Below are 21,813 nucleotides of genomic sequence, written 5' to 3'. Positions count from 1 at the left end.
ATGAGAGACAGCAGGGAATCTCAGCTAGCTGCAGTGGCGCAGTTTGATCCGAACCCAATGTAGAAGGTTTGTCCTTGCCAGATGATGCAGTCTAAGTGTGTTCGAGGATGTACAGGGCCTGCTGAAGGCTTGATAAAATATTTCTTCCATTGGGATGCCAGCAGAAATAAAGGACTAGACTCATTTGTGATGCAGATTTACAAAGAATATTAGCAAATTAAGGATTGGCTTTAAAGTGAGAAGATTATGGATGGGTAGGATCACTGAGTGTTTGCATATCCCACATGCCTCATGGATCAGTGAAGAGAAACTTATGCACAAAGACCTGCAGGTCTTTACAAAGACCTGGTGAAGCATCAAAGGCAAAGGCTTTTATTTATAAATCATTCAATGAAATGTCAATACATAATAGGAAGAGATAAAGGAAACACTCCATTTACCTCCTTTCATAGGCGTTATGCCAAAAAATGCTAGAAGAGGTGCGCCCAGAATACTGTTTGAATCTCTGTTTAACAGTGAATGCTTTGAAGAGAGTTATAAAAAAAAAATAAAATAAAATAAAACAGCATACATATCAAGTCACGCTGTCTGTAAATGAGGAAGATGAGAATGGATTGTAGTTTGGTTAGTGTCTATAGACCTAGAGTGTTTTCTCCTGTTAGTTCTAGCTCCATCCATTGAAGGTCTAAGCAAACCGTTTTGTGATGGTGTCTTTGAGCTTCTCATACGGAATTTTAGAGCTTGCATCTTTATTCTAGCATCAGCGTGAGCTTCTTCAAATGCTTTTAGGCCCTGACTGCACACTGACATCCAGTGAAATGCTAAAATAAATGCTATGCAAATATGTGATGAGAGATGTTTTCCACTAACAGTTAGTGGATGGTGTTCGTGTCAAAGATACTTTATTGCTTTGAAGCACAACTGGGTGCACAACTCACAGAAAGCAGCTCCCTTGTGCTTTGCTATTTGTAGTCACACTGAAATTCAAATGTAGAAAAGGTTGACTATCAAATTGCTTGAGTAGTTCCAGCCTGTACAGCTATTTTACAATATCAACAAAAAGCTGTCACAAATAAATAAATCTGTGACAAGGAGAGCCTTGTTACAATATGTGAATGTTGTCCTGGATGTAGCGTCTGTAGCCCCAACTCACCTGCACAGTGCAACTGCTCAGACCAGACTGGGGTGGAAAAAAGAGTTATTTCAAGCTGTTCCTTTCTTATTGTGGCTGATGGAAGCACGCTTGGGAATTGAGAGAAAGAAAATGAAACCTTTGCAGACTTTTTTAAACACTGTCCTTTTATTTTTCTTTCATGAATAGTGTAAATATTATCAAAGAAAAAAGGTACTTTATTTTGAACTGATCTTCATTTGACAATAATCAGCAACATCTTACGCAAATTCTAATGCAATTGGGAAAAACCAACACACTTCCCTGTGATTAGAGGAATGCAACTGTAGGATAAAGAATAAAATGCACATTTGTTGTGTCATATAGGAGATGGGAGCTAATTTTGCTCCCTTCTGGTGATATTGTAAATAAGCTAACTAACTTGCAGGTCTCCTGGGGCAACATAGTATAGAAAAAATACAGCTTCTAGCTCAGAGTTTAATAATCCTTAAAAGGATTATCAGAATAGCTGTGAGCCTACCAAACTACCACTAGCCTACAGGGAAAGCAGTTATAGAAGAGTTATTTTAGTGACATAGTCAAATCTGGTGCTCTGAGTAATTTTGCTGTGCAGACAAGAAATAATTTTCTATTATATTTCAAGTAACGCTACTTTGCCTGTCAGCACAGGTGTGTTAGCTAAGGTGGTGATTTTTGGGGTCACCTTCCTAGCAGTTAGGTAGTCCAGGAAGCTACCAAAAAGCGATGTAAGTTTCAGGTTCTTTCTGCACCTCCCATTGGGGTGCTGTTGAGGTCAGGTCCTCGTGCTGTGTTACGGGAGGGAGTGTGCTAACTTCATTTTATTGCTTTGGCACAGCAGCATGGGCAGTAAAAACACAAAATGAATCTGTACAAGGAGATGTGGTGCCTTCTGAGGTCAGAGGAAGACGTGCATCCAGTTTGAATCGTGACAATCTGCCAGGTCAGTAAAGAGGGCTAGAGTTCAGAGCAGTGCTTGGAAAGCTCAGTGAAAAGGAGAAGTCAGCACAGCCCAAGAAACGGGCTTGAGGGCTGGTGATGTCTGTAACAAATACCTGCCAAATTTGGGGTTTCAGTTGTATTTTCACGTCATGGGAGTGGTCTTGAACAAAATACAGACTGTGCTAAGCTGGATATGATTTCAGCTGCAGCTGAGCTGCTTGCTCTTCTCAGCTGAGTCATCTCCCCATCCACCCCCTCTTTTCACTGCAACCCGAGGGCAGATGGTTGTTGCTAGAATTAGCCAGGCACTACACCACCTGCTGCAAGTTTCTGTATGTTCATTAGCTTTGCAGCCATCTTTTGGCAAGTGAGGGGGAGGAAGGGCAAGGGACTTTTTTTTTGTATTGCTCTGTACTACATAGTCCCTTTGAGGAGTCCTTCCCTGTGCTCAGCAGGTGCCGTGCTTTGCCCCCAGGAGAATGCCCAAGAAAGCAAGCAAGCTTGTATATGACAGCAGACCTTCTTTAACCCCATACTGGACTGTGACAGAACACAGCTGCATAATAGCATCAATTTGGGGGGTAAATAAGGGTGCTGCAGACCACCAGGCATTGCTGTGACATCAGATCCCTTTGCAGCGTCACCTCTCTGACTACAGAGGTGGAACTGACAGTCATGGGCATTTTTAGGGGGCTTTATGCTCCCACTGTGGGGAAGTGCTGTCTCCTGCCCTTGTCAGTGTCAAGAGCAGGCAGCAGGGTGGCTGCTGGTCATCAAAGAGACAGAAGCAGCAGCAATACTTATCTAACATCTGGAAGTTTATGCTTGATAACACCATTTCATTTTAATTCTTATCTTACTACATCCTCCCTTGCTAGGAAATAAGGATACCTGAAGTTATCCTCTTGGGTAAATTAATGCAGTAGTTTTTCCTGGTAGATTTGGGTCTGTATCGCTCATGTTTTGTTCATGTTTATCAATTGCATCTCCATAACCAAGTGGACTAGGAATGTGTTCATTTGTAAATTAGAACCTGTGGCTGTGGTGTGATTATTTGACTTGCAGGACTGGTTTTTAGGTGCATGTTTATAGAGAAAATATATTAATCTAGCCTCATTTTTGATGTACTGAATAGTTGTTTGCTATTTATTGCTCTCTTCTTTACAGTAAGTCAACATTCTTGATCTTCATATGCTTCCTATCAAGTAGGTTTTATTCCCATTTTGAGGCAGTAGAAACTGAGGTATGGAAGAGCTTAATTGCTTCTTTCAGAATTTAGAAACTCTGCTCTAGGTCCACAAGCAGGCTTTATCTGAGTCCACATTGCCTTGTTGCATAGCTGGGTTGGAGCAGCGCTAATTGCAGCTGATGTTTCTTTGCAATGAAACCATTGAGAGGTTGCTGTTCCTTCCCTTTCCCATTTAATCCGTACGGAAGGTACAAGTTTCAGATGAAGGGGATTGCTGCTATCATTAAAATGTAGAGATTTATCTTGGAGCAACTGCCAGCATCATTCTAAAAATGTTTACCTTTTCAATTGCAGATTGTTAAGAAATAATGCACAAACCATGTGGACTGAGCTCAGAAAAATAACACAGTTAATCTCTGTTGTTATCATCATCTTCTGTTCCAGTGACTTGTTAGTTTGGAACATGAAAACTGATGAAAAATGGATCTGATTGGCAACTCTCTGAATCTCTGCAGCAATTTCTTGCTAGTAAGATATCTTATTCTGTATTACCAGTGTGCAGAAATGCTTAGCAACACCCTTACAATGACAGACTACAGGAGACACAGCTCGTATTGTATATCATAGCCTTTAATATTTTATCTAGGGCTATTTTGTAACTGGAACTTTTACAATTGTGTTTTGTGGCTTTGGACTTTTAAATTGTGTGGCTTAAATATGTTTTAGATGGCTGACAAGTGTTTGTAGCTTTTGTTGTATGGAGCAGCGGTTCTGCTAAGTATTAATTAGGTAATTTTTGAGGTGTTTGGCTACAATGATTCCAGCAATATTTCTGTTTCAGCTGTACTTTTGTGTTTGTCACCCTCAGCCTTTCCACAGAGCAGCCATCTTCTCTGGCAGTGCTTAGCATGCTTAGCTTCAGATGGGTGGTTGTTGCAGTTGCAGCTCAAGCAGCTGGCAGTTTCAAGGGGGGACACCAGAAATTCATTTTTTTTTTTTTTAATAGTATTTGTCTGATAAAAGTTGAATTCAATAGTTGAGACCAAAAGTTTGGGAATCCCTAACTTCAGTGTTTTCTGCCTTAGCAGCAGTTGATCTTTTATCTTTGATGTAGCTATGAAAGCATTCCTGTTTTGTACCTCAAAGTGCTAGTTTTGCTGCTCACTCTACAGGCAGATGGTAAATTTCATTCCTTTTGCTAAAGAGCTTACAGTCTAATAGGTAACTCAGCCAAAAAGTGGGAGAAGAAAAACAGAGAGAGAATGTTCTTTACTGAGTGTCACTTATCAGAATGGCAGCAGAGCTGGATCAGAAGCATCACTTAAGGAAGGACATCAACCGCTCAAGGCTATGCAGAGCAGGTGCCAGCCCAGGGCAGGACCTCCAACTATGAACACATCGCTCTAAGTTTACTAGATGCTGTGTTGCAGTGCCCATCTACCCCAGGAATAAAAGGAATAAGTTAGTGCCAGCCACCACCAGATCAGAGCAATATCATTTTATTCTTGCATTGTTTTGGTCAAAATGACCCTGGTGTGTGGCCTACTTAGGGAATCTCAGGTGTACTGATTTCTTGCCACATCACAGTTGCTCCATTATTTTGGCTGGGAATTAGTGTGGGGGAAGGTTTTCTCAAAGCTTTCAACTTAAATCTCTCGTCTCCAAAGAAAATCAGAGGAATAAAAATCATTTCTTTAAGGTTGGATACTCAGCCTTTGCAATAGGAAATCAAACTGACCCAGCCTCCCTTTGGAATGAGACAGGCTGCTGAGTTTCTGACCTCTTGTGGACAATTATGACATTGTGGTAATTTTTATGAGTGGAATTTGTATCTTAAGTTTGAAGTCTTGGCCTGGGTTCAAGAGTAAATAACATAGACTTTCATTTGCCTGTGTTCAATCTTAAGATGGAAAATTATTAGTTAGTACGTGTTGTGAGCTGTTTTGTATAGCTGCATTCCTCTGTTGCCTACCTGTGCCATAAACCCGGTAAAATGCTCAGCACCATTCCTGTTGACCCAGAGGAAGGTTAGATCTGAGCATTTGAAGTTTTATTTCCACCAGGACAGGAGGTAATAACCACACTGAGTCCTCCAAGTTTGCCTGTGGTGACGTGGATGCTCATCTAAGTGAGGAATATTATGTTTTATTCCCAGATGGTATGGGAGCATAGTTACAGTCATCTTTTTAGCGTAGAAGAGGTGGCCATGAAGTGTTTCCAGAGTTTCTTGAAAAACCACTTCTGGCCTCAGCCCAAGGAGTCTTCTATTTTACAGTCTTCTGCACAGTCTGCCATGTTCTTCATGCGGCCTGAACTTGGTCAACGTGAGGTAGCGCTAATCCCAGGATGGTGCAATCAGGAGGAATCACTGAATCTGAAAACAGTCTTTAGCCTACATCAGGCTGTCTTGGAGCTCAGGTGAAGAGAAATCAAGCTGCAGAAAGGACTGTAGCTTTGACTCCAAGGACAGAAGTTTATTTGGAGATTTTGTTGACATATAGGTAAATCTGAAGATACAACTAGGTAATTTTTAATGTTACTTTTTGGATAACATTATAGTTGAGATGACCTGTAACGAATATTGCTTTAGCACAGTCTTCTACTTAATTTTGTTGAGTATCTTCTTTTTCTCTGGAGCAAGATGTTTTTTTCTTGTAGACTAAAACACCTTCCCACTCTGCATCTGTTGTATACTGATCTGTATCAGTACTGTTGATAAGATAAGAAATAATGTAAAAATAACATTAAAAAGGAAGCTTATAATTTTCAGACTTGAAATCATTTGAAATTCATGTTTTAATCTCTAAATATTTTATTAAATTAATGAAGAACATGCATGAAAAACAAATTTTCATGCAACATTGTTCTGATCAATACTGAGTCTTCAGGACTAAAAGAAAATCTATGGAGCAGATGCTTCATTTTTGTTACCTTTCAGCACCACTACCACCAAGGATCTGATGTTACTCCCTAATATCATCTTTTCCTGTCATATGTATCTCCACTTAGAGATGCTGCAGGGCTGTGCGCAGAGAGCAGCAACAAATGGTGTTGTGTAGTGGTGTGATATCAGCACACAGATAAGATTTACTAATCAGGGCAAAGATCTGTTCAGCGGAAAGGACAGGAAAGTTGTATGGAGACGCAGATAAGAGGATCAGCGAACAAGACCTGTGTTTTTTTCCATTTAGGCAAGTGTTTTCTAGGAGGCAGAATAACTTCCTTGCGCTGCTCCTAGGACTTGTTTCCTACACAAAACAGCCTCAGCATTTGTCTGTCCGCAGAGGTGGACAATACAAAATACATCTTGTGTTGAATTCAGGAATGAAGCTCCAGAACAAGCATTCGGTGGGAGCAGCAGAGGCAGGCACTGTACCTAGCTTTAAATTAAAGCTTAACTTGTTAACAGGATTATATACAGAGGACTGCACTCAAGTGATGTCCTTTTCAATCCCATGTCCCCAAATCACGGAGCATGTGTCACCAGTAATTGCCAAGTGCTTACAGAGGGCACAAAAATGCTTGTAAAAATAAACTTGTGGTGCCACACAGATTACATAATGACAATTTCCATGTCAGGGGCTGTAAAGACCTGTGTCACTCATGGCTCTGCTACTTCGAAGTCATGTCGTAGCTGTGTAACAGCACTTTGGCTCTGGGAGAGAGGAAAGGGGAAGAGCCAAAGGCATCATGCCTGAAGAACTCAGTTTGTATCTCTACACAGTTTGACATGGCCCAGGCTCCCTTTTGGGGGTTTCCCCAGTGGGTTGCCTTTCTTCTCCCTTGTGTAGTATTGAAAGCAAGGACCTGACCTCCCACAGCCACGTGCCATGTTCCCAAGGCGTTTCAATACACATATAGAAGATGTTTTGGGTGAATGAGGAGATCCTGGCTTTGTTGCAGCTCCTTGATGCCAGTTGAGCTGACCTAGCATGGCAGCAAAGCTGCTGGAAGGCTCCCAAGAAGAATACTGTGGCTTGAGGAACATCACAGTGGGTGTATGTCAGATTGATGTCTTCAGACTGCAGGAGCCATGCCAGTGGCGCATCATATGCAAAAGAAAACATTACAAATTTTCATACCTCATTTGTTCCCCAGTATCACAGTAGTGCATAGGATCAGTGCAATTGGGAACACATGAAAGCCTTTCTAAGTGCATCTTGACTTTCAGTGGATGTTGTCTTCCAGATGGAAGTAAACCCCCAGGATATAGCGGCAGGAGCCACAAACTCAGTGCTTCTCTGTCTCAGTAGATTGCTTAGAGGAAAAGCTCAGTTTAGACATTGAGACTTGGTTAATTTTGATACCCGTGAAAGGAAATGAAGGTAAAGTCCTCCAACAAGGGTTGGCCCTTGCTGAGTGCATATAATTTACAGTGCTACAAAAGTGGCAGAAACTTGCCAGAACTGGCATGCATTGGCTCATACTTTCAAGGCAATATGCAAATGCTAAAACTTAATAAATAAATTAATTAATAAATATAAATAAGCTCACAGCTCCTCCTTCACTTGACATTTAAGTTTCAAGATCAAGATTAGGCGAAGCAAATCAGAATAGCTGCATGTAAAATCAGGTGGTGCTCTACTGGTACCCCTTAAAAATGGATGAGGAACTCTCAGCTAAGTGGAGGAGTTGGACCAACACAACCTATTTTTGAGAGAGGTACCTTGAGGTACCTTCATTAAGCGTTTACTTATATTTGTGTTCATGGTGGATCTGTATGACAGACATTATGGGCTATGAGTGTTCCATAAGGTGGCCTGTCTGTTTCAGCAGGCATGGGTCCTGCCTCTCCTCTGTTTCTTCAGCTGCCTCCTGATTGAGACTAATGAGGCAATACAGAAGTCAGCAGGCTGCTCCGATTCAGAGAGATGTCAGGAAAACTCCGAAGCAGAGACTGTAGGAAACAAATGATCACCTACTGCAGAAAGGACACACCTCACAAGACAGGTTAGGTGAAAAGACTGTAATGAAGGTAATTTGATTACCTTTTCCTGTTTAAGAAATCAAAGCACTGAGATTTAAGGACTCATTCAAAGCCAGCCTTTCCTGGGACAGAGGCCCTGACAGCAGCAATCCTGTAATATAAAGATGTTGCCTCCCCACCAGCATTTTATTTTACACAGGCTAAACATCCAGCCTTAGAGATGACTCGATCACTACGGAGCTGAGACTGCACTGCTCCAACGAAACAAGTTGCTGCCCAACCAGCTTCCAGAGACCATTAGAACTCCTAGCTGGGGGAGGAAGAGGTAACAGGCTGCAGGTGTTTTTAAAACTCCTGTTTCCCTTCTCAGCTTGAAATCCTCTATCATTTGGCATCCCTGCCTATGGCAGGCGAGTTGGAGTTAGATGATCTTTAAGGTCCCTTCCAACCCAAGCCACTCTGTGATTCCTTTATAGCTGAATGAGGAATGAAGCTGAACCGAGAGCTGTTTACAGATAAAAAACGAAGGGTGTGGTGGTAAAGGTTATTTGACTTTCTCAAACATACCATAGAGGTAACATGCATCCATGTGTGCAAACAAATGACATAAAATTGACATAAATACAGTGCTTCAGGAGCTGGCCGGCTGTACTAGTGAAGCTGAATGAACAAAGGAAAGGATTGTAATGCCTCCCAGGGTTATCTGAACTGCTGTGTCTAGTTTTGGCCTCCCTAGGTTTCCGGAGGCTGGCTGCTGTTAGCAGAAGGCAGCAGCACAGTGGTGGGTGGAGCAGTTCCCTTCCTGGCAGGTCTGCCAGAGAAGTCTGCTCCAGCGCACGTCATCTCCTACCTCTCGGACTGCTGTGCAGGTGAGCAGGTGGGCCAGCTGGATTCTGATCAAGAGGAAATTCCTGCAGTATTTGTCGGGGAGAACCTTAAATAACTTTCTCTTTTCCTGTTATGCCTTCAGCGTTTAGGAGATGCAGGCACAAAGTCCTGCTAATCCTGAAGGGTCATCAGGTGCCATTTGGAAACATCTCAGCACTCTTAGCCCCAAATGAACTTTCTGGCACAGTCCTGTGCAGTGACTGGGAGTGGTGGGAGAGCAGTAAAGTCTCAGCTATTCCAAATGCAGCTGTGCAAGGAAAAAGCAAAACATGGAGGTGAATTTCTTAGGCCCAAGCAAACAGTGTCCTCCCGTTTGACTGTAACAGATATATACAGCCCTATACATCAGGTTTAATTGTCCCGTGGAATATGTCACTGTTGCATGCTACTTGATTCTGAAATGCCAGGCTGTTTGAAGATGCAGTTGTTAATATATTTAAATAATAATGGAATAATGTGAACCAAAAATATAGGTGTATTTGTTTACTTTATAAAATGCGACCTTAGATCTTTCTGTATTACAGCCATTTAAAAATCTGTATTAATGGCTACACCAATCTCCTGGTGAAAACCATCAGACAATCCTGTTTGGCTTGCAGAAGCTTATGCAGTAAATAAAATATGTACATCTCTTAACCAAAACTTAGAAAACCACATGGCGCTTGCTTGCTGAACAGTAGATGTCAGCCATACAGTGAATGTTGATGTGAAGAAATAATATATTCCTCTGCTTAGGTATTCATCTAGAATAGATGTAGAATTCCAGCTTGTCATTGCCAGTAGTCATACAAATACTGACCGGATTTTTTGTTCTAGCTTAATAAGCAGAAATGTACCAAAAAGTTTAAGTAAAAAAAAAGAAAGTCCCAGCTCCAAGACTTCACAGTTTAATTCAAACACATCAGAGAGAATTTGCTAGCTTCTTGGAGGATGTAGTACGAGGTCATTCTCTTATCTCAGATAACTGTACTTTTGTGACTGCAGTGGCATTACTTGAGATTAACACATCTGAAAGTACAGTTTGATCCCTTGCCTTTGAGACTGATCAGTCAAAGTAATTGTAGGCATTACAGCAACAAGTATTTTGCTGGTTTGAAGAACATTATCATGTTGGAGTGAAAAAGTCTTACATTGAGTCAGTTGGCCCTATCCCAGGTTACAGTTCAGGAGTTTCAAAACCTCCCAAGTATCTTATGCTATGGGGTAATGGCATAGTAAGTGTTAAAGGTTTGTGTCTTTTTTTTTTTTTTTTTTTTTTTTTTTTAAATTAGATTTCACTGAAATAGATAACTAAAGGAGCTGAGAATTTGGATCAGTTTTTGGGAGGTATATTTCTTTAGGAAGAGACCTGAAGAAATTCTGTCTCTACTTTGCCTTCTTCTGAAAAGAGGTTTTAGTTATTAAATCTTATAACACTTTGAATTAGATGGGCTTCAATATCTATTTTATTTGCTGCTTAGACTAGTATCCCAGTATCAGCCTACAGAATCTTTTTTTTTTTTTTTTTTTTTTTTAAAGTGAATGCAGAGCTCTAAATTCTAAAAAATGGCCATTTTGTCCGTTCAGTTTTGCAAAATTAGTAAATACATAGAAATCAAGAGCTTCATGATGTTCCAATGCAGAACAAAAATAATTTCCAAACTTGAAAAGGCATTGTGAATGAACTTAACATTCAAGCAGCTCTGTTGTGTTCCTTTGGTCGGTATTATTTATAAAGGCTTTTATTTTCCAGGGACATCCCTTCACCCTGATATTTTTAAATCAACATTGTACTGGAGTAATCAGTGGGACCAAACTAGTATGTTTTGAATCTTTGTATTGGTAGGTGTTATCACAGAATACCCTGAGTTGGAAGGGACCCACAAGGTTTGTTTTCTGGATCCCACAAGGATTCAAGCCAGAAAAAAAAAAAAGAAAAAAGTGAAAAGAAAAGTGAAACCATATTTCTAAGAGCATTCACATACTTCTTGAGCTCCATCAGGTTTGACACTGTGACCACTGCCCTGGGGTGCCTGTTCTGGTTCTCTGCTTCAGTATCTCCTAGATCCTTTCTGTGAGTCTGCACTTGAGAAGATTGCTTTTGTCTTTCCATCTCTCTGAGACCTGAATCCAAAAGTCATGGAGAGAGTGCATTTCAGAGACTAGGTAATCATCCTTGCTTATCAGCTTAGTTATCAGCTTGAGACACAAACAAAGCATCCCAAAGATATTTTCATAGCCTAGCATGACTCTGCATTGCTAAAGCCTCTGCTGTGTCACAGCCTCAAAGCTAACCCACAGAAAACAAAGCGTATCTTAGAAGGAGGTTCATTTCAGAAGCTGAGAGAGTCTGGGAGCCTTCCCGAACTGGTTTAGTATGCCTCTGGGAAGGCGTGCTTACCAGGAGCTAGGGAACAATTCAGTGGCAGCAACAGCTTGTTTCTCAAAGATTTAACTCTGTATTTGTGGTGCTTATGAGGATAAAGAAGTAACTTCTACTGATCACTTTGAATAAATGTTTCACGAACACAAATAGCTAATGTGAAAGGAGTTTAAATATGCCATCCAGAAACAATTCACTTACCAGTCTGAAACAGTAAGCAAAAACACAATAAAAATACCACAAGCACTGATGTGCTTGAAGAAGATACTAAACGTGATGTTACTGGCCAGGCATGAATATCCCTATATTGTCTTCTCATGCCTCACGTGAGTTTACAAGCTGGCACTGACAAATCAGCCTAGTTACCTTCTAAAATTACGCCTTTAACATCAGACTTCTGATCTACTCTCTCTTACATTCTTCAGCCTCAGATAAACAATAACTATCATGAATCAGACCTCTTTTGTTCCAGAATTCAAAGTACCACACCTACTTAGCCTAGTAGTATAGAGGGAACAAACCCAAGGTAAAAGCATTGATAATCTGCCAGCATGGGAGGATTGGGGTCTCTTGAGAAGTGCTAGAAGACTATCTAGCAATAGCAAGCAGGTGAAATACCATTGTTGCTTGCTCTAAGAAAGAATTTTATCTGCCATCTGGCACTACATTTTCTCTTGAGGACTCCTAGCATATTCATTGGAGAAGAGGATTTTTCTGAGTCTTATTAAATTTTGCCTTATATGGTAGCACTTACTTAATTTTGAGCTATCTGGTAGGGTGAGGACCCCTTTGCACTTACAGAACAGTCAGTATTCTGGTGTCCTGATGCATAAAAGGAGATATGGACAGAAGGGGATACAAAATTAACAGTACAGCTAAGCGATGCTAGTCGAGTCAATCAGTTTTAGTATTCTGTGATCGTAGGTAGAAATTGATACCCTAAATTTAAGTTTTCCCTCTCAGGTACAAGACCATTCTTTGTGGACAGGCCAAGAAAAGAAGAGTATCTCTGCCCAGTATATAATAACTACTTTTGCACCTAGCTGAACCTGAAGTAAAAACGCGCCAAAGAAAGAAGTGATAGGAGGTTAAATCTCTCAGGTCACTTAAAATGTACATCATTTTAACTGGGAAAGTAATTCAGATCATTAAGGGGACTAATAGTAAAAAAAACCCTTTGGATAAAGCAGCTTTTCTTGGGAACACAGTGATCTTGATATGGGGAAGCTGTAGAATTAGGTGTATTGTATCACTCACAAAGACCTTGTTGAACTCGGTGCCTGGCAACATTCAGGAGCTACATGAGTGACCTATTTTGATTTCACCAGAGGATGAAGTAGCTGCCTAGTCAGTCACTTTGGTTTAGAAGTTGTCCTGATTAACAGACATCACAAAGGCAACATCACAAAGGCAGCAACTGGAAATACTGCTAAACTTACTGCATAGTAGCAGAACTTTTTCAATGGCAGTATTTGCATTTAAATTAGGAAGTCAGACATGTTACAGTGCAGTAGAGTGGTTCCAAAGTACAGAGCGTTAATCACTGAAAAGGGAAAGCAGCATTGCCTACGCACTTCTACAGCCACATCTGGAACATCCACCCATAAAAGAGATGCCATTTTGTGACTTGGACTGCACTCCCTGGATCCTCAATTCCTATACAAGAGGCCTTGCCTTCCTATTCAAGCAACATATTAAGCTACCTTTCTATTCTATTGCCTCTTCATTTTTTTTTGTTTGTAATTATAAACGACAGCGAGTCCAATTTTAGACAGAAAATCTTCAACATCTCAGAACCACAGAGTTTGATATTCAGAATCGTCTTCCACTTTAACCAAAAAGACATTTATTTGACCTGAGGTATTTTAATGAAAGAAGTGATTTTTTAGCATTTCACCCTTGTTTTGTTGAAACAATGCCATTTGTTCTAATGCCAGTTACAAACTGTAGAGATAAACAAACCAACAGCAACAGAAAAAGCATCAAAGTATTGTTAAACTTACTCAATATTGAAAGGTACAGTAGGCTATCATATTTTTTTTCATTTCTGCTAGCTAATGAATATGATTTAAATTATTAAATTCCAAAGTGAAGTTTTGATTATTCACACGTTATCAAGATAAAAAAATACTTTGTGGAGTGGTTTATATGCATGTGTAAATTCATTTCTGCTCTTTACCAAAAGAGATCAGAATTAGTGTTTTTAGATTTTATATAGCAAAATCAAAAAAAAAAAAATCTTGCTTATCTTAACTATTTAATAAGATTATAACAAATCCTGGGAGGGTAACAGTATGAAGCAGTGGCTAGCATGATGTTCTTGTTAGGGAATGGGTTCCAGCATGACTAAAAGTTGGAATTTTTTCAGTAAGTAAACCTAAATAAATAAATAGATAAATCTGGATCATTTTTTAAGTAAATATGCAAGTACTGATAGATGACCAAGCAACCAAGCAGTTATCAGCTATCCAACCATTTAAACTGCATATACGTGAACATCAAAAACAAAATCCAAATTTAATATCTGACGTGCAATGTCTGCAGAAGTATTGGTGTCTTTTGGTGTGTTTATTCGTGTGCCCCAGCCATGTGAAAATCACTTGATACGAAACTGTCAGCATGCTAAGCATCAGCATCCAAGTATTAAAGCCCTGGTGTCACACATGCTGTGCTGCCGTTGAGCATGCTGAATGTCCCTCTGACTTCTCGCTTAGGGCCAGATGGTATGCAATGCAATTTCAGCTTTAAAGGTGAAAGGCCAACCAGTGCTTTGTTGTGCAGTCTAGATAGTGCTATGAACCCAGCTGATTTTTTACCTCTAAGAACTTGGCCCAGATGTAACTCCACATCATACCGATACAAAAGTTCCTCTAAGGTGATCACGGCAGCCTTTCTATGTAGATTAGGGATAAACTTGACAAGTGTTCTACAGTTTGTGCTCAAGAAAGCTAAATGACAAAGTCAGGGATATTTCTGCTTAGATAAAGTATTTTTGAACTGTACTGGGGGAGGAGGAAGAAGAGCAGGGCTGAGAGTGATGCCAGTTAATTTGCCGTGAGTTACGTGCGCTTACACTGCCCAGGCTCTTCCACAGCTTTACAGAACCACAAGCCATTAGAAAAAGTGCCTTTAAAGTACTTTGTGTAAATCTTATCTGCAAAGAGCATCAAATCTGGGATGTACCACGAATGTAGAAGTAGCACGCTCTTAATACTAAAATAGCACCTGCCATCTGGATGCTGCAGGTGTACACAAAATAAGCTTTGGATGGAGATTACAGTGTTCAGCCCTATGCTGGAGTAAAAACTGTGCTCAACCAGCAGTCAGGCATATCTGAAGAAACACAGGCTAAAAGCTATAGCATGCAAATCTAAACCCAAAGGAAAACAAATTCCATCCACTTTCATGTGTTCAGTGGGGCTTTATGTAATTAACTGTTCCAGAAAGGAATGGAAAAAGTGATTGTTTGCAGACGTAATTTAACACATTTTAGGCTGCAGAGCTTGAAAGAAATTTCTGCAGCTTCAGTAAAGAGTCACTCCAGCAGATAGCTTTAGCACTCTAAATCGGGAATGGATGAAGCCGCAATACACATTGTCCTATCTAGCGGGAGGAAGTTCATTTTTACCCTCTGAGGCCCTTTATAGCTCAAAATTCCAGATGGCCCTTACTTATCTCAGTCAACTTCTCTGCCTTGCTGAAAATCTATTTTAAGTCATTCCATTTTGGAGGAGAAATTGCAGAGATCAGACCTAGTGAACTTCTGTTAGAACAATTCTACCTGTTGCCTGCGTGGATGGATTCTCCTGGATTTTCAAGTCTTGTAACTCACTGTGAGGACATGAAGTACAAGGAGATATCATACACATAATGTAGGTCTTATCTAGGCTGCGTGATGGCTGAGGAAAATGTTAGAATAATAGCTGAAAAGAAACCAACAGCTATTCTATAGGGAGAGGCACTATTAGCCATATTCTTCAGGCACTTTTAGCTTTATTGCGTTTAATTTTACTTGCTAACATTTTGATAATGTAAATTTAGAAACTTCTTTCTGTTTTAAAAAACTCAACAGGCTTTCTCAAGACTTGCACTTCAGAGTCGTGGACGGAGTGGTTTAGAAATTCAAATAAAGACCATTGTAAACTACAGAAAGCTGCAGTTCCCTCCTGAACTTTGACTCAGCTAGTTTAGCAGGTGTTAGGACCTGCTTTTCCTTACTTTGACTACCTTGTATCCCATCCCAGAACCTGAGAGTAAAATACAGAAGGCAATTTGGAAAAAAACAAAACAAACAAACACAAAACAAACATAAGTCCCCCACGAGTTTCAACTCTCAAAAATAATCCATGTCATTTCACATACTTTTTTGCATTTAGCCTGTTCTGAGCCCCAGTTTACAGTGATGCAGCTCCAACAGCTCTTATCAACTTGTCATTTGTTTTTGGAGGTGCATAGTTCTTTTAGTTTGGCTTGATGTTTCAAAATTAACTAGTAAAAATTATTGCCTCAATTATTTGATTTTGGTGTAGCTCCCAGATCACAGGGTTTCATAAAAGATAATCGCTATTTGCTGAGTTAAGCATTTTATAAAACTTTATGACAAGAACAAACAAACAAAAGCCACAAAAGAAACACAGACCCTCAAACCTAGTGATCTGAATTCAAAAGTTATTTCCTGCAAGCTCAAACCTTACCTTCCTCCTACACCTCTTCCCCCCAAAGTTCTAGAAGTTAACAAAAGCTCAGGGATAAGGCTGCTTTTAGTTATTTTTTCATAGCAGTACAAGTACCTGCAATCTTGGAGAAGGCCATTTAGTCATAGGTGGAAAAAAATTATTCAAGTTACCTAACCAAGCAATAAAACATGTTGCTATGTTCAGAATGCTACACCAAGAGGCTAGTGCTATAGAAAAAAGGGTTCCTCTGACCCCGAGGAAACTGGGCTAGTGCATTTTCCTTCTTACAAAGCCATCTCATTGGAGCATGCTCATGAAAGGGGAGCTGGATTTTCTGACTGAGTCAGCGAAGAAAATATTTCTAATCCTATAATTTCATTTCTACTTCTTTGCACAGAAGTTTTGGAAGAAACAGTTAATAGAAAACTTCTGAAAGGCACAGAGCTCCTTCAGCTGTTAAGTCTGTGGTATCAATTTGCCTGCACTGTGCAAAGCTGTGGGAGGAGCAGGCTATAAAGCTTCTGCAGCAGGTAGGTGGAATTTGTTTGGATGAGGGCTAAGGAAGAGAAAGGATAGTGCTTGAACTTGAGCTGTTTAGTATCAGGCTAAAATTCTTAGTTCTACCTTTCTTATTTTTTAATTTTTACTTTTTCTATTTAGAAGTGGATATCTTGATTAGATCTATAGCAGCAAGGGAAGTGGAGTAGGTAACCTATCCAGGCTTCTTGTTTTTCTCTGATTTCTCAACTATTTTTCTTTCCTTAGTTAAAACATTTCTGTGTATCAAGAAGGGCTATCGTCTGTCAGCTCTGTCTTTTGAACTGCCAGACACTAATCTCAAGTGTGGATCACACTGACCCATGAAGAGAGATAAAATTATCACGTTTGAATCACTTGACTGAGCAGTGACCTAGGGGGATAGGTGTAGAACTTGAGACGGGTGTTGAAATACCAGTTGTTAGGAAGACCTCATGAGGTGATACAGTGTGAAATTAAACATACAAATCGAGCCCCCAACCTTAGACAGTAGTCACTTGGGTGGATTTAGCAGGGTAGAAGACATTCCTGTGTGTTTGTTCAGGCTGAGCAAAGCACCTGGGAGCCAATTCTTAGAAATGCTTCTGTGTTTTTTATTCTGCTGTTCTGGTCCATGAACTGCCTTTACCAGTGTGTGGTACTTTATATGCCATCTCAAAATAGCAAAGCAAGTTCTCTGTCAAAATGTCTTTGCTCTGAAGCCCTCCTCCTCTTGTTGTGAAGCGGGACCTCTCCCAGGGATGCAAAATACTTTCACTTCACTAATTCCACCGTTAGATGTCTCTGACCGATCATCATTACTCCAGCTAGTCCTCCCTCAGCACTGTGCGCAGCGCTGCGTCATGCCTGCACTCAGCATCGCGATGGCAGCTCGGTAGAACTTCTGGGAGGTTGGGTGAGGCTTTGTAGAGGAGACCAACGCACAGATAAGTGCTGGTTTCCTTTCCTGTTCTGCACGTGGGAACCCAAGCAGGAGGTCAGGAAAGCAGCAGACTTGTTTGCCAGTTCCAAATGTTATCAACATGTTGTTCCGGGTGTAGAGCATTTGTTCCTCTGCTTAAGAGGTGCTTCTCTGCTTAATGTTTGTGCTTTTATCTACTTAATGCCCTAAACAGAAGAAGTGCTAAGTGTGATTATTTCTAAAATTGTACCCATCTGCCTTCTGAGCATGAGTTTGAGTATGCCTAGATTAAGTTTACTGCATACAGTGATTGCCCCGAGGACAGAAAGAAGCAGAATGGAAGTGTTAGAAAACAAACAAACAAAAGCAACAAAAATGTTCTGGAAGGATTGCGGATTACATTTTGCAGAGATTTATCTTGTTATCTAGAGAGGCAAGCTAATGGAGGGCTGCTTCTTTCTTGGCTCTATGCCTCTGTGGGAGACACTATGTTCTTGGGAAGAAGGTGTCTAGTTACTCCTGCTGTTCGCTTGAAGAACACTAGCTGAAGGCTGCTGGGTGCCATTCTTGATGCCTTTACATGCAAAGGACATGCACCAATTAGATACTCCCTGTAAGCCTGTCATCACGTGAACATTTACCTTTTACTGCTGACACTGAAGCCCTGACAGAGTCCTGGCAGGTAAATACTGTTGCTGCAGTGGCAGGTTTTGGAATACAGGTTCACATCCCTGAACTGCATTCATATTTATCCCTGAAATAAATCTGATTTAACTGTTTGTATGTCTGTTGTGGATCTGTATTTGTTTCTGTAGAGCTGTGTTGGCTGTGTGGTCATACACGAGTTAATAACAAGCCACTGGTTACAGGTCAGCATTCATTTCAGTAATGACATGCCAGTTACTTTGTATGTCTCACAGATTGAGCAACAATTTTGATCAATTTTCATTCTGTGAACAAACCCAGAGAACAAATTCAAATAAAACTTTTTAAACGAAAGAAAATGGGAGGAAATATCTGTTAAAAATATTAACATAAACATTCTGAATAAATGTTGCCCTCACAGTAATGTTGCTGTTTCACACAAATGTTGCTGTTTGTATCTGTAACCAGGACTATTTTTGTATAGCCCACTACATTTTTTGCTTTTTGTTTTTTCTCAATGGCTGTATTTGTTATGTTTGTATAAATGAGACCACGTGTATGGCTACATACATAGTAAAGCAGAATGAAGTGGTAGAAAGATTTGCTTTGCAGAAGGTAAGAGATTTGCTATTATTCATCTGCTAAAATAACATAACATAATAAAATAGCCCTAAAGAGGGCAAGTTCATTTTGTTCCATATGCCTTTGTACTATTCACCTTCGGCAAAATGAAATAAAACGCTTTGGTGATTGTAACAATAGCAGAGCAGTAGGAGTATTGTGGTAGAACTTAATCTTACAGCACTGTAATTTGAACCTGTTCTTTTCCTTTTTCATCTAATATTTCTAACTTCCAGTCCAAGTAGGCTATAGATGCTTGGAATTGTTTGTCGGTGAAGTCATCACCAGAATGGCTACCTCATGGAATTAGTTCCTAATGAGATTATTAGGCCTATGTTTATTTTGTGGGCTCTGAATAGCCGACATAAACTTAGACATTGTTATTTTGCTGCCAAGATTATGTCTGAAGCTCATTTTCTTTTCCTAGACGTTAAATCTAATATAACAGAGCTCCCAGAAAGTAGCAGAGCTATTGGCATTGTAGAAATCTTCATTATGCACTGGGAAAAAGTGGTCTTGACCAAGTTGCCAGCCAAGTGAATGCTTTATACTAATCGGACAAATAAAATACAACCCAAAAAGCAAGAAGAGAAGTCAACTTATTATTATTTTTTTTTAATGCATTTTCCCAGGACCTTGTTCGAAAAGTGCAGACTTTATCTAGATGAAAAACTTGTTTCACCAGTGAGGTGAAGCCTTCTGTACGTGAACAAGGTTATGCAAGAATTGTGCATTATGACAAAGATGATACAGCTAGTGAGCACGGTAGTGTTTGAAGAACTCTCACAATGACACTATTCAGCAGTTTATAGGAGGATGTGGTGAAAGATTCCGTCTCCATTTAAAATCACAAGGGAAGTTTTGCAAAAGCAATGTATAATTATGCAAGGAACAGTGTTCAATGCAATTTCTCTTTAATACATTTGACTTTTCTATGTAATTTATGAAACTGCAGGCGATTGGAACACTATGTTTAGGCCTAATATGAAAGATTGTATACACTCAGTGCTCTATTAAATCAGGGGACATCACAAGCTGCGTGGAACGTAGGAATTGCCATGCCATCGGAGACCCTGGATCTCACTTCCATTGAAGTGTCTCTGACAGATCAGAATTAGATACCTCGGAACGGCATCCAAGAAATGCTTTGAACCATAAAATGTTAATTGACCGGAGAGGTTGTTTTATCAAATCAACCACCAACTGTCTGTGATTATGCTCTAGAGACTGAATATTTAATTGTCTTCTATATTTATCCTTTCAAATGTAGTAGTTCTTGATTCCTAAGAAAGTTTGGCTCTTGGTGTTATTGAAAGACCTTGAATTCTGCAGGCTTCTTTATGAAATTATTACCTTTTCTCAGAGCTAAATCTGCTTTGTGCTGTTTCACTGCATTGTAGAAAACTAAGTAAATATTTATACTACTTGTACTTTTGTATGCTTCCGACATGGTTCCTCTCCTTCTTACCTCTTCAAACCATGCAGCCTACTTTAGTAAAAGGAGCTGGTAAAGAACCCTACTTTCAGAAGTGTTTCCATGAGCACTGCTACATTAGGACTTGAGGAAATGGCCGCAAGTTTTACCTGGGGAGATTTAGATCAGATATCAGGAAAACCTTTTTCTCTCAAAGTGTGGTCAGGCACTGGAACGGCCTGCCCAGGGAGGTGGTGGAGTCACTGTCCCTCGCAGTGTTCAGGAAGTGCCTGGATATGGTGCTACAAGATACGATTTAGTAGCTTAGTGTGTAGTATTGGTGACAGGAGGACGGTTGGACTAGATGATCTTGTAGATCCTTTCCAACCTTGTGTTTCTATGATTCTATGATTCTGCATCATGGCAGATGTGTTGCATCATCCATACACCTGGGATGAGTCTTAACCAGGATTGATTTGCTCCATCAGTTATTACTTTGTTTTGCAGAACATTTCTTTGTTAAATATCTTTGCAGGATGTCTCACTGACAGTGCAGGGTTAGCAGAGGTTTTTGCCTACCAAAATACTCCGTTGACTATTTTATTCTATTTCGAGGTGTGAAAGCTCTTGGAACTTGAAGTTTTTCTCAGTAGAACTAAGTTCTTGGAGAATTAAATTTCCATCAACAAAAAGCCATAGATTGCATTTGTTTCAGTTACCCAAGCCTTGGATATCCAAAGAGCAGAGTTGACGAAAATTCTCAGTATAGTGTGGCTGTCAAGTAATTTATTCAAGATGGGATGACATCTCTGCAGATACAGCTTGTTCAGCCACACATCTTCCAATGAGGTTTATTTTGGGGTAAAATGAGCACATTGTTTTGGAATGCATGCTGTTGCTACCACTTGTTGATTAGTTTTATATCATTTTACGTTATCGCCTCCTTTGAGAATGACCTGGGAAATGATGATTGCCTTTTTGTGCAGAGTTCTCCCCTGTAGCCTCTTTTATTTTTTTTAAATGGAGTTAGTTTTATTGTTGTGCGACAAATTGGTAGGAAAAGAAAATACAATAACGGATAATGTGTTTATATTTATAAACCCTTAGACAAGCAGAAGTGAGTTATCTAATTAACCGCAGGAAGACTATATGAAATGGTTGCTGAGTAAACTAGCAGAAAAACAATGACAAGAAAAAGCAACCCAAACCAGTCAGTCAGAATGCCTGAAACCCTGTGATGTATTGTTGATATTGCCGAAAGTGTTCACAACAGACAATGGTCAGGAGAGCCTGAAGTGAAGGTCTGATTCCTTTTGCTTCTGTGAGCATACTGTGAAGCTGAGTTAAACTGCCATTTACACCAAATTTTGTGAACTTAATACAGTTCCTTAAGTCTTTTAGCTGAGTAAATTTATTCTGTTAAATGGTATTTTAAAGTCAGCTTTAGAAATAGGAAATAAAGAAACACAGAGTCACTCTGACCTGAAGGCAGGAGGAGACTTTCTGGAGTCTGGAGTCTGAATTACCATACTCTGTGCTCCTCCCACAGCTCACCACCTGA

The 21,813-nt window shown here is 40.0% G+C and overlaps 1 protein-coding gene and 1 long non-coding RNA gene across 12 annotated transcripts in view; one reads left to right on the top strand and one right to left on the bottom strand.

Moving 5' to 3' along the window:
* Window positions 1-21,813, top strand: part of LOC118167252 — a 237,830-nt gene that overhangs the window by 16,404 nt on the left and 199,613 nt on the right. For 5 of the 11 annotated variants that reach the window (XR_004751043.1, XR_004751044.1, XM_035326539.1 and 2 more), the window contains exon 2: window positions 1,989-2,093. The exons of the other annotated variants lie outside the window; for them this stretch is intronic. Coding sequence is in view for 3 of the 5 variants with exons in the window: in XM_035326539.1 (XP_035182430.1) it covers window positions 1,989-2,093 (105 nt within the window). In the remaining 2 variants the exon portion in view is untranslated. The remainder of the gene's footprint in view (window positions 1-1,988; window positions 2,094-21,813) is intronic. 11 annotated transcript variants of the gene reach the window in all.
* On the bottom strand, window positions 5,097-7,565 carry LOC118167261. The gene is made up of 2 exons (XR_004751062.1): window positions 7,364-7,565; window positions 5,097-5,990 (listed from the first exon to the last, which is right to left on the bottom strand). It is a non-coding gene; the product is annotated as an uncharacterized LOC118167261 (long non-coding RNA).

Source organism: Oxyura jamaicensis, chromosome 4, assembly GCF_011077185.1.
Source record: "Oxyura jamaicensis isolate SHBP4307 breed ruddy duck chromosome 4, BPBGC_Ojam_1.0, whole genome shotgun sequence".
NCBI lineage: Eukaryota > Metazoa > Chordata > Aves > Anseriformes > Anatidae > Oxyura > Oxyura jamaicensis.
Note: the sequence above shows the minus strand (reverse complement) of the source record. Positions and strands in the feature narration are given on the sequence as shown.